The sequence below is a fragment of the Athene cunicularia genome, assembly GCF_003259725.1.
Source record: "Athene cunicularia isolate RWA chromosome 5 unlocalized genomic scaffold, athCun1 chr5_part1, whole genome shotgun sequence".
NCBI classification, from domain to species: Eukaryota; Metazoa; Chordata; class Aves; order Strigiformes; family Strigidae; genus Athene; species Athene cunicularia.
This window is the reverse complement of record NW_020799101.1, coordinates 9,070,486-9,083,356: the sequence shown is the minus strand read 5'-3', so window position 1 is coordinate 9,083,356 and position 12,871 is coordinate 9,070,486. Positions and strand designations below refer to the sequence as shown.

Genomic DNA, 12,871 nt, shown 5'->3' with positions numbered 1-12,871 from the left:
GGCTCTGCCAGACCCGTGCGGGCGTTTGCGAGGCGGCTCCGGGCGCTGTCGTGCCCCCCGTTTGCCTCTCCCGGCAGCAGCGCTGCCACCAGCGGTTCCGTCTCGGGCCAGGGGCCGGATCGCGGTGCGGGTCCGAAGCGCAGTTTTCGGCTGCTTCTCGGGGGGGACCCACGGGACGTGACGTATTCGGTGTGGCGGACGATACCGGCTGCTTCCCGAAGGGGTGTGAGGCTTCGGGCTGTGAAATGGGGGGACGTAGAGGAAAACACATTTCTCATCTACTTAAACACCCACTGTTTTGTGTTTAACACCGTGCTTGGATAGTTAAGGGGAAAAAAAGAAGTGATTGATTTTTGTGGTGTGTTAATTCTTCTGAATGAGGAATGCTTTGTCTGAAGGTTTAACGCTGGTTTAAATGCTGCAAACCCCTCTTGTGAGCCTGTACGAATAGTACTGTGTACTCATTTGGGTTGTTTTTTTTTTCAATAAGACTCGTGACTTTTTTTTCCTTAAGAGAACACTTAGATAATTCCCACCCCTGGCTCTACCTAGTATAAATCATACACAGTCCAAACTCAGTTAGTTTTGGGTCTGGAGATCTTCTTTAGTTGGTGTGCCGGTTTTAAAGACTTCACTCTAAATTCTTTCTAGATACACACGATAGAAGCCTCATACCATAGTAGCAGCCCCTTCTGTTTTGTTTCTGTTTGGTCGGTTGGGTTTTGTGTCTTTTCATCATTGCCGTGATGTGTATATTGAGCTGTTTATATATTTAAACTACATGTGAATTGCATTCAAAAGACATAGTCTGAAAGCTTAATATAGCGTTCGAAGTGAACAGGATGAAGGAACAGGATTGCAACAAATTATTGATATTATTTTCTTGGCAAAAAGCGTTATCTTTCATCTGGGTCCCCTATCCTGTTCTCTGTGGTCACACAAGCACTTTTGTTGCCACGAGGTAAGGCGTGTGGGAGAGAAGCAGATGATCATCTGGTAGTGGTGATGTAGGAGAGGGTGGCATCGGGAGTGCCCTTTTGGTGACAGTGATGCTGGCTGTGTAGAAGTGCAGCTTTACCTGGAGTTGAGGAGGTAACAGCCTCATTTAGGCAAGGCCGTGGAGCTTTCAAATGATGCTTCTATCTTGTATTCCAGTGAAGATCAAAGGACTAGTGGTCTTGATGATCTGCTTTCAAGCTCCTCCAGAGCCACTTCCAGCAGAGGACAGCATGTTTCAGTTTGCTCTCCTGCTTTGGTTCCCAGTGGGTTTTTTTTTCTAGCTGAGCTTCACTTGAGAAAATTAGTCATGTTTTGTGTTTTACTGGGTCCAACTGCTGACACTGTTTAGGGTTGATGTCCTTGTCTTGCCTTCTTTGTTTCTTCCCAGCTGCACAAGGACTGCTTCTGCATCCCAAGCTCTTGTTGTTTGCACTTCTGCATTTGGCAAGTGTTTTATCCAAGACCAGATCAGTAGTCTGGATCTGTGCAGCCCTAGGTTGAGCCAGCTGGGTGTCTCTGCAGTGTGCTTGCTGGGAGAGGGCTATGCAGACTCACCCAGACTGACCTTATCTGGACCCAGCAAGGTCTGTTGATCCCTCTTTTCCCTTACCAGCAAAGGGTGTCTCTGCAGCTGAGCACCACTGCTTTAAAGCGTATGTGTATGAGGGTAAAGTTGAAGTTATCGTGTAAGTAGGATCTCTGGATTTGTTTTTATAAAAAAGGACTCTCCACCTTGATGTGGTTCAAGTGGGTTACTTTTCCTCTGTAATATCCTTGCAATAACTCCTTTAAAATTGTGTTTTTATTATTATTTCCATACGATGTTACAAAGCCTTCATTCTGGAAGTTGCTTCTCAGTAATGGTTAATAAATTCTCATAATAACTGATATAAAAGCTGGAAGCTCAGATGCGGCACCTGTGAATGAAGTATGAGGGGAAAAAGGGGTGGTAATTGACATTTGTTCTTTCATAAATTCCCAGTGTTTCAGTCACAAAGAAGGAGTGTTTAACTAGTTCTCAAAGCAAATGAGCTAACATAAGTTTCTGATGGAGATTTACCCTTCTAAGGCAATCTATTCTAATATTTTGCTGTTCCTACCATTGAAATATTTATTGTAATTTCTAATCTAAATTTATTTGCCTTAATTTAAAATGCATCTTAGAATTCTTAAATGCTTGTGAACTCTTTATCGCATCTCTGCAGGAATGTGTCACATGTTTTGAGGGCTTTCTCTTTAGTGTTTTCCACACTTAAGACCCCATTACCAGTCTTCCCTCGTCAGTTATTTTTAAATTTTTCTTATATCTGTGGGCTATTCTAACTGCTTTTCTTGAGACTTTTTCCACTTGGTTTGCATTTTTCTGGAACTGGAGCAGGTGGTCTATCTGAGTCCTTAGTACAACAGGCAGGGTCAAAACTATTTCATGTGCTTTTCATATGATACCTGCATTTCATACATCTCAGTAGGATGATGAGTCTTTACGTATTTTTTTTATTTTTTGCAGTGATGTGTGATTTATGTTCAGCATATCCAGATTCTTTAGCACTTTACCACCCAAACATACCTCTGGGCAGAACAGTATTTAACCATGCCTTCCATGTTGTTCTTACCTTTTTGCTCTGTCAAGCTACATATTACTTCAGGTGACTTTTACACTTGGTTCAAGTGACCTTGGATTCTGAGTCACTCCATCCAAGTACTTGTTACTGTCCCAGATTATCTTCTGTTAATTTAAGAAAGTGACCTTTCTGTCCTGGTATTTTCCAGTGTGTAATTTGTGAACAAGGTGTTGTCTGGGAGATCTTTGAAGTTGCTGCTTGTGACCATAAGAAATCAAACTAAGGCAGACCAAAATACAGCGTTGCCTGCAGTAAATTTCTTGCTAAATAGCCCTTCCCTGCTGGCACCCTCCCCTGCCCCCGCCCAAGTTCCTTTTTGTAACGGTGGAGAATGCCAGCCGATTAAAGCCATGTGAATGGGCTTGCTACCTATTTTCTCTCTGTCTGAAATAATGAACTTGTCTCTGGGTATATGTTTCTAATCATCTCTCTGTACTTCAGTATGCACCGGGTTTGTTTATATTATATGACTGTCAATTTAAGAGTGTCAAAAGTCCAGTTAAACCATAACTAAATTGCCTTTAGTTGCTGTTTTGCTACCTACATTGTTACTGTGTCACTGAAGGAAATTATATTTGTTTGATATGATTTGTTCTTAACAAATTGCGTATTGGATCTTATCTGCTTTGTTATCTGAAATATGCAGGAGATAGGTTGTTTGTCTGATTATTTATTTCAGCATCTTCCCAGGGACTGATGGTAACCCTGACTGGTCTGTGTTTTCCTGTGTATTTGGTTTCCTGCTCCTTAGAGGCAGGTGCTTTTGCCCTTCTTCAGGCTGCTGAAACTTAATGCAGAGAGCAAAAATGATCTTTCATAGCTGCCTTTGTCAGTTTTCAAAGGGTAAATATTCTCTCTACCAGATTTGAAAACCTTGAAGTACTCCTTTAATGCTGTAACCCCTGAATGTAGTCCATAGGTTTATGGAAGCTTATTAAGTTGTCTGCAGAAGGATATTGCCTTTATTGTGCTTTCTCTTTGAAGTTTGCTGGTAAATATGCATGGGCAATTCAGAGTCTTGACTTTGTTGGCTCAGGAGGTTTGGAGCAATTGCTCTAATGCATTTCCCGGTTCTAGCTTGTGTTCTTCCTCCTTTTGCTGCGATATGAGTTACATTAGCCAGTTAATCCATCTTAGTGAATGAAGATCGATGCAGAAATCGCCCCAAGTGCTTTGACATCATCTGTTAGAGATTTTCCTTCCCATTGAGTAGTGGGTTAATGTGCTTCTACTTCAACTGCTCTTTTGTTCACTGAAGATGTTCTGAAGGAATATTTTCATGTTTACCTTCCGTGTTGCCTCTCAGTAGTTTCTTTCCTAATGCTTTGATCTTTCCTATTTTGTTAACTGTGCTGTTCACTTAGTAAAGTGACCTTCAGTGATTTGATTTGCACTTGTGCAAAATCACTTGAATTTCAAATCATTAAAGAGCCTATACTTGGCTGAGGTGATTTGTCAGTAAGCTTCAGATCTTTCTCCTGGATTTCAGATCTCTCTTGTGGTTTTACCATTAGTTAATTATCTTACGGCTCTCTGTTTTAACCTTCTGAAGAACTGTGAGAGTTGCCATCTTACAGCTTCTGTCAGCCAAGTTGTTTCCACTTTCATGTTCTTAGCCAGTTTCTCCTCTTTGGTTAGAGTGAAACTAGAAGGGCCTTCCTTTTATTGTGGGTTGTTTTTTTTTTTGTTTTGATTTTTTTTTTCTTCTGTCCTATATAAACAAAGTTAATCTCAAAATATTTGAGAACTTGTTGGACAATGTGTGTCCTGTTTTGTTCCGTCTTTTTTAACAGATGGCTACAGTGATGAAGGTTCCTCTTGCTATGAAATCCTGTGCTTTGGAGGTTTGGCTGTTCATTCTTTTCTTCTTCTCCACTTCATTAATTTAAATCTCTCTCATCCGGGCTAGATACTACGTGTTAGAGTACCTGCATTGGCCTTCCATCTCTTTTACTGTGACCTTGATCCTGCCAACAAATCCATTCTGGATTTTAGCACCAACATATGCAAATAGCATTTTTCCTCCCTTGTCCTTTGCATATCTTCCTGCATCAGTGTGCTTGACCCTACGTTAGAACTCTCAGTGGCTTTCTCCTAATGCTGTGTGTTTGCTGCATTCAGTTCCCTTGTGGTCAGTGGGGCTCTGGAATGTGTTTGTGTCCGCTTGTGACAGAGCAGGGGTCAGTGTGCTGATAAGCATGGCAGTGCTGCAGTGGAGATAAGGGATAGGCAGAGGAGTGTGAGGGGACGAAATCAGACGTTGGGTCTCGGCTGTAAACATCCTTTGAGTTGGGCTTCCATTGCAGTTTATTCCAATGGACTCATGCCAAGCCTTACAATTATGGGAATGTTTTTTGGGAGGTTTATTTCTTCTTATTATTTTGTTTTGTTTGGTTATTGCTTCTTGACCAATATCACCAGAAGTGTAATACCATGTGGTTTTGGCATTAGAGTAATGTTAAATAAGCGTTTTCCACTATAAATCTTCCCTGTCACTGGGAGGGAGAATGATAAATTAGCAGTTAAAAGTTGTTCTAGGATGGGACTTAGTATGGAACTAGTTCGAGAATAATGAATGTCTTTTAAAGTTTATTTTCTTAAATATAACAGAGGTTCAAGGCATCGGACACTTGGCTTAAAGATGCTTTTGTGCAGGGGAAGGTGTGTCTAATTATGGAGCAATGCCTGATTAAAGTTCTGCAATGCATTAGTTTCTAAGGTGCACTGATGTCTTTGCCTTCTTTTAAAAGTTCACTCTCAAGAATTATATTCAAAAGCCTTTGTGCATGCATGACAACTTTTGATTATTCAGATGCTTCTTAATGTCTTTTCTGAGTGTACAGATGCTGGGTGCGTGCTTGCCAATGGAGTTGTAATCCACCTAGCTTCATTTGAGACCATGAATTATCTTTTACTCTGCCTGCTTGGATTTCATGGCCTGTGTTGAGTTTTAGTAGGCAAGCTAAGCATGTCTCACTGATTTACTTACATAAAGAGGAAAGGAAATGCATCCACCGAAAACTGCATTAAAAGAATGTTAAGGTTGTTACTGCAAACAGGACTGGGTAAAGAAATTTACTGTTGGCTGTAAACTTGGACCATATGGTCTCCAACAATCAGACACAAAAGACTGAAAGTAAAAAAAAAGGTGGTTAATTGGGGCTGCTGGTTCAGCTTTGTTGTCCCGCTGCCTGCTATAGGGAGGAGGAGGGAAACTGGTATGTAAAACTCTTAGGCGTCATTCCTGCTGCTCCGGCTACCTGTGACCCATCCTGACTTGTAGAGAGAGGAAACGTGAATGTCTGCAGACCAGCAAAAACAAAGAAACTTCCTTTCCTCCCTAGTATTGTGCCAGCTGTTGTGCTGTCTCTGCAAAGTGTTTTTCCCATGCTTGACACCCCTGGGAGATAGGGGCACAGGTATGAGAGCAGCCTCCACAGAAGACTGATCAGCTGTTGCCAGTGTGATGACTTCGAATTTGTTTGTGTACTGTTGCAATCTTAGATGGTAATTAATGAACTTGCTCTATTATAAGCTTTTCTAGTGTCTTTTTCCTGTCCACATGAGACTTACGGAAAGGTGTCTAGGCTCCTTATTAAAATGCCTTTTTTTCTTTGTCTCTTTTTCCCAGAGGGACATGTGTTTATTTCTCATTTAATTTGTTAATAAGACTTCAAAATGAGGACAGCATAAAAATGCTTACTATCTCTAGGCCCAGCTTTGCGTGGCTCAGGGGAAACATCAATTCACCGAGTTGTGTTGTGGGGATTCAGTAATCTGCCCTGCACCCTGTTATGGCTGTTCCAGGGATTCATTAGGGGTAAGTGCATCCTTGGAGAACTCTAATTGTGGTGCTAACGGCTGCTAAAATGAAGAAAGAGAGGTTTCATTATTTGTGTATTTATTTCAGTGTTAGGAGCATTTGGAGTTTTGCGGCTGTCAAATTCCCCAGGAGTTGGAAGTAGGAACATCCCTGATGAATATGGGGGAGTGGGGTCTCATGCCAGCGCATGGGGCTGGAGTCATTGGAAAAAAGTTTTGAATCTTCTTGTTTAAACTCCTTCCAAGTGAAAAGATCGCTTGGCTTCCTGCTGCATTCTTCTCTGCAGTGTGGTTCAAGAAAATGCCTTTCTTCTAAGATGGGGGGAAGCCCAGGAGATTGTGGAAAATAACATAGAGCTATATTTCAGCCAAGTTGAGTTTGAGTAAAGAAATCTAAGTAGAGGTAGGCAGTGAGGATCTGTCAGACCTGTAACTTTTAACTTGAGCATGTGTTTAATTAGGGAATTAGGTTCTTTAAGACATATTTGAATTTTATTCAGCAAGCTTTTCCCCTAAAGAAAATACCTTAAATGCAAGATCTACAAGGATGGTCATACTGTATTCATTTGTACCGTAAAGGTTGGCTGTGATGTTTAGGCCACCAGATTTGTATTAATACAGAAGTGGGTGTAGGCTCATAAGTGCAAATAGAATGAGTAGTGCTGGTTGAACCATAGAAAAGTGCATGTGGATGCAGGACACATGAGTAGGCAGCAGGCATGAGGAAAGAGTCACCATACTTGGGTACGTATTGGACCCTTGCAGGAACTGATCTAGTTTGCTAACTGGGCAGAAAATGAGAAACTCTTTCAGTAAGTTAGTGTGGTAGTGTTTGTACAGGACTAGTGAGTTGAAGTGGCTTGTGAATGCTTAGACAGGCATCAGAGGTGGTGCAAGGTAATCCGTAGGAGCGTGTGTCCACAAGTAAGGTAGGAATAACGTTGAAGGAAGGACCTTCCAGAGGCACAATGTTAATGTAGCTTGCACCATTTTGTGAAGCTGCATGCTTAAAAAGCTGTCTTGTCTGGGAGAGCGAGTGCTCTATTTTGTTTCTTAGGCTTGTTTTCTTGCTGCTCTTGCCGTATTGCATCTCAGAATAGATTCCTGAGGTGGTAGATCCTTACTTGCATGAAAAGTGTAAGTAGTCTTGGTGGACTAAAGCAGATTGGAACTACATATAGCTAAAAGTCTCAACCAGAACAGGAACTTTGTGTGGTCCTAAAAATACCTACTTTGCTTTGGGGAGATAAGTAATGAAAACTGTGTAACGTATTTAAATCCCATCAATTTACATTCTCTTCGTTTCTTCTGGATGAGTTGAGAGATGCATCAGGGAGGTTTTTACTCACGTTTGTCAGATCTACCATGGGAAGTTAGGTTAGCTGGTGCTTGTTTGAAATGGTTGCACAATCATAGCCTGTCTGCATCCACAAAGGAAAAAGCAAAATTACTTTTTTTAAGTGGAGTGTATTCCCTCAGAAAGAAAGCTTTTTCTTGACTTCTCAGGGAATAAAAATCTAGGTCATCTTTCTTCTTTGTCTTTTTGGAGTTATTCCTGTTTTTATTAATTGGGATTAGATGCTCTTTGGACTCTGTTCCATCCCATCACTCTTCCAAAGTCTCTCTGAGTTAGTCATGGGAGGTGATTAAATCATTGCTGAAATACCCAAGAGGTTATTTCCTTCTGCCATCCAGTTTTGACGGTGAATATTTGCTTTTAAATTTGGCTCTGAATCTTGGTCATTACTTCTGCTCAAGTGGTGTTAATGCTTCAGTTATGTCAGTTTTAAACAAAAGAATAATACGTTTAGGAAATCTTTACTCTGAGCTATCAATTGGCACGTCTGCTTAGTAACACTTGTCTGCTTAGCAAAGCTTGTAGAGTTCTACTCTTCATTCCTCATTAAGTACTTTTTGGAAATTTAAGTTGTGGTTCTGCTCTGAGATACAAGCTTGGCAAAAGGAAAGCTATTGTTTATATCTTGGATTTCCAGTCATTAAATGGAAAAGTAAATTCTTTTTCCTTGGTGCTGAAAATTCACTCTGGCTCAAAATGCCTGGGATCCTGAAAATGGCTAATGGGTTTGGGTGCCCAGCTTGAGGTGTCTTCAAACATGCCTGACCCTTTCTGTTCGGTAAGCGCTTACCATGATAAGGTTGAATAAGGTGAATGTCCAGCACGTTAATGGTCCAACACAGGTGTGGTAAATCTCCATGGCTAAAATAAGTGCTTCTCGAAGAAGGCAAACACAATAACCTTTTAAACAATTTGATATTAGGTGAGGTTTTCTTTTTTTCTCTTAATTGCATCTACCGTATTATAATTGAAGCCAGTAATTCTGCAGGCTTGTGAGAAAGAAGGATGTTTGACTTGCTTCTGTGTAGTTGCATTAGCTGCCAAACGTTAATGAGTGATATGCATAGGTTTAATATTTATGAAATTGAGCAAATATATTCCTGAGTAACTTTGAAAAGCATGTCTCAGTACTTGTAAATTCATAGCAGAGCAGATATGAAAGTGTCCTCTTGGAGTGCTCAGAAGTTGCATTCGTGTGTGTGCTTTTTGTTTAGGGCACTAGTTGTTTGGATTTTTTTGCCCAGGACGGTTGAAGGTGAAGCTTGAAGAAAACCTAGGTCAGAATTTTGGAAATGCCAGTGAGGTCTCCAGTGTTCGGATCTGGTTAGCAAATTAAGAAATAAAAAAAATCTTCCCTGATAGTAACAGGATATGGGACAGGCAGGGTCAGACTGAGCTTGTGTTGCAGACACTTAAGTTTCACGTTGTTGGTTCCCTCTTTGGTTTAATGGTATGCACAAAACTGAATGTTTCTTCACAGAAAGGCCGCTCTGTAATAGAAGTCCTAAGTAATAGTCTTAAGAGTGAACTGAATTTTGCAATGACATCTACTTGGTTTTTCTTTTTTAAAAAATGTTTTGCAAGAATTGTGTTTGACAAGACCAGACATGACAAAAGATGCTATGTATGAGAAAATTAGACTTTAATTGTCATAGCTAAGAACACTTTTTGATGCTCTGAAAATGATATTCTAAGTTGTTCTTCATTTGAATATAACACATAGCGGGGCAGAGCATGTATAACAAATTCTTGCAGGTTTTTTCATGTGGAATGCAGGTAAGTTCAAAGAAGTGAGAACAAAGTACCCCTGCCAGAGAGGAACAATGAACAAGTCATTTGGTCTGATAAATATTTTGGCTCTGAATTGGGAAACTTGTAGATAATGGTTTTTGCTGTTTCCACAGTCCTGCCTCAATGTTTGACACTAAGGTTAAATTGTATCTCAAAGTATTTTCAGAATCCTGATCTTAATAAGAGGGTGACAACTTCTTTAACATTATAGAGAAAGAAGTGGTTCTGCTGGGAGTTAGGAAACAGTGGGATGGGACAGAATGATGAACAGGTGTGGTTTTGGTTAGTTGTGTTTGGTTTGTTTTTTTTTTTTTTAAGAAGCAATGTTGAGGTAGAAGTTCCCAAGCCCTAAGAATGTCTCACTCCCCTGCTTTTATTAATGCCAAGCAGTGGGACTTGGCTGTCAGTCTCTCTGCCAGGGTGACAAAGAAGGACTGATATTCCTAGACAGCAAAGGGCAAGGGAGTGGTTTGACTAATGTTGACACCTTCAGACTACTGAGCCAGAATGGGAAGTGTTTGGTCTAATTGGGCAGGAAAGTTTGGCACTAGGGGCTAGATGTATTGCAAGAGCTGCTGGCAGAGCCGGGGTGAAGAAAGAAGACCTCTGGTCCTGGAAAAGTACTGGCAGACAAATCTTTAAGTCTTTGTCATCCTTACTTGCAATGTGTTGTGTGTCTTCTGTTAAAAAAAACCCAAACAAACCCCTTCATGGGGATTAGGAGCTGAACAATTTGTAGGTGTAACAAACGACTAGATAATATTTAGTGTGAGTATATGAATAGCCTTGTGTAAATAGAAGAGTTCCGATTCTTCTGGGAGTAGCTGTCTGCAGGCTTAAAAACACTGAAAATATAGTCCTTGCCCTGGATGGCGTCAGGAAGGTCTGTCGTTGGCAGTTATGTAGTTTGATAAGCCTGTGACTGATGTGCTGTGAACTAGAGATAGGAGGTTGCCTTTAAATCCCCATGATCCCTTTATTTCAGGGAAAAAATGAAAAGTTATCTTCAGTTTTGGGATATGGCTGTATTTTGTAAAGGGGGAGAGGGAGGTTAACAGGACTGAAGGCGGTGCCAGGTTGCTGTGATGTTGCTCTGAATGTCATCAGCCAAGCAGGCTTGGAGGAATTTAGGAGCTGGAGAGATACTTGTTGAGCTTAGTCTACAATTACTGTATTTGTTTGAACATTTTTGTTTCCACTCTTGCAACAAAGCCTGGCTTAAATTTTTTCCTAAACAAATCCTTGATTTCTGTTCTATCTGCCTGGTTTGGGGGAAAGGTAATACAGGATGGAACAGCAGACATGGCCAGAATTAGCTGTCTCAGTGATGTATGAGTGGAACAGCCCCTTGGAGGTTTGTTCCTTGGGACAAGGTTAGGGAGTGCAAAATGCATGGGGTCTGTATGGGAACCTTTGCTACCAGCTGTGACAGGTCTTGGAAAGAAGCCTTCTCTTTTGCAAGGAACTGTGACTGGGAAACATCTCATGGCTCTGGGGAAACTCCGATATGCTGTAGTGGAGTCGAAAGGGGAGGTTGACTCCCAGCCTCATAGTGCAGCAGTAAATGAAGCAGCAGAGATCATGAGGGGAACCTGCTTGGCGAAGGGGATATGACTGCATGAGGACTTGAGGAGTGATGAATGGCTGGAGAAGCATTTAGGACTATCTGGGAAGACTGAGGAAAAACTGGAGCTAAAGAGCCATCGAGGAAGATGTGAGGTTCTAGGAGGATCGAAGGTAAGGGTAGTGAGCATCTCTGTGTGAGTGTGTGCTTTCATGTGTGGTGGAGGGGTATAGGTGTCTAAATGGAAATTAGCTGAGCAAGCAGTCTGTGCCTGGATCCAAAAGTCTTGGTCAAGGGAAGAAGGAAGGATGCAGAAGAAGGTTTGCACTCTGATATCTTGCCTTCCCTCATTAGACTGGAGCATCACTGGGGGTGTTGGAGTTCCTTTACAGAACCCTGGGGTGGAGTTGGCCAAGTTCCTGGAGCCCAGCATTTCACAGGGGCTCTGGCTGTGCCCATCCGACTTCCCTGCAGGAGGGCACAGCTCCCCAGGAGCTGTGCTTTGAGCAGAGGAAATCCTGTATAGTGCTAATGCTAATCACTCTCAATCAGGAATGTGGAATTTGGGCATGCTTCAGGCATTAATTATAGTGGCTTAATTTCCTTATCTGGTAATGTGGGGATAATACTACCTCATGGTGGTTTTGAGAAGGTCAGTTATTTAATTCTGACTAAACATGCCAAAGAAAACTTGAGGGGGGGGTGTGGGAATTACACACATCGAAGTAGGATTTGAACAGGGCAGAATAAACAAGGTCTGAGGATAAACTGGTCTGCATTGCACGTTGGTTGAGCATTGCCTATCCAGAGGGCTGAAAGAGGTGGCAGTCCTAACAAGTTGGGAGGAGTAACCCTACATCTTGGTTCCTGGCAGGCCATGCACATTAACTGTAAGGAAAACATGTGATGCCTGGGCCGTATATTGTGCAGGTTTGTTAGAGGAATAACATGACATTGAGGCTTCTACCCTGCTGCCCAACATCATTGACATAAGGTAATGGATATCCAGGGGAGTGGATGAGGAGGAGCTGAGTAATAGCCAGATTGCGTAAGCCTTTTTTCCAAAGGAAACTGGGCTAACGTAATATAAATTTATATCGTAGTACATGACCACAAGATGGATCAGACCACTTGAGTTTTTCCTTTTGCGTTTTTGATTCTGTGTTCTTTCATGTAGCTTGATTATGGGTGTTTTACATAGGGAGACTTTAATTGTCCGCCTTGCCCATAATAATACTAGACATCTAGTTGAATAGTGGGCTTATGTCTAGTTTGTTTTCCATCACAGGTCTTTTTCTTGGTTTTAGTTTCTGCAGTAAAAATAAGGTTGTATTACCGCATGACTTTTATAGATAGTTTTAAATTTTACTTGCACAAGAAGTTATGTCTTATTGTTTGCTAGGTAAGACTTCATTTCCAATATTCTTGTTAAGACTTTTTAAGTGAATATTTTAAAAAAGATGACTCTGCTATTGAGTGAGTTCAGAACCTGTACGGAGTCTGTATTTTATATGAGCTTGATCATTCAAACCTGATATCTGGCTTTCTACCAGTTCCCCTCTTCTTGAACATCAGTTGTACAACTGGCAAATGTATACAAGAAAAATGATGATCTGAAAGTAATAATTTACTGAATGTAATGGACCACAAACACTTTATCTTTCACCTAATTACTTCAACATTTTATATTAAAATCCCTATGTTTTTTAGGGATAG

General features: G+C 41.2%; 1 protein-coding gene across 1 annotated transcript in view; it reads right to left on the bottom strand.

Moving 5' to 3' along the window:
- The window catches only part of SIX4 (SIX homeobox 4), a 16,928-nt gene extending 15,823 nt beyond the window's left edge, over positions 1-1,105 (bottom strand). Inside the window, exons 1-2 of the mRNA XM_026849222.1 lie at positions 1,079-1,105; positions 66-238 (exon numbers count right to left, since the gene is read on the bottom strand). Of these exons, the coding sequence (XP_026705023.1) occupies positions 66-238; positions 1,079-1,105 (200 nt within the window). The remainder of the gene's footprint in view (positions 1-65; positions 239-1,078) is intronic.
- Positions 1,106-12,871: the final 11,766 nt, after the last annotated feature.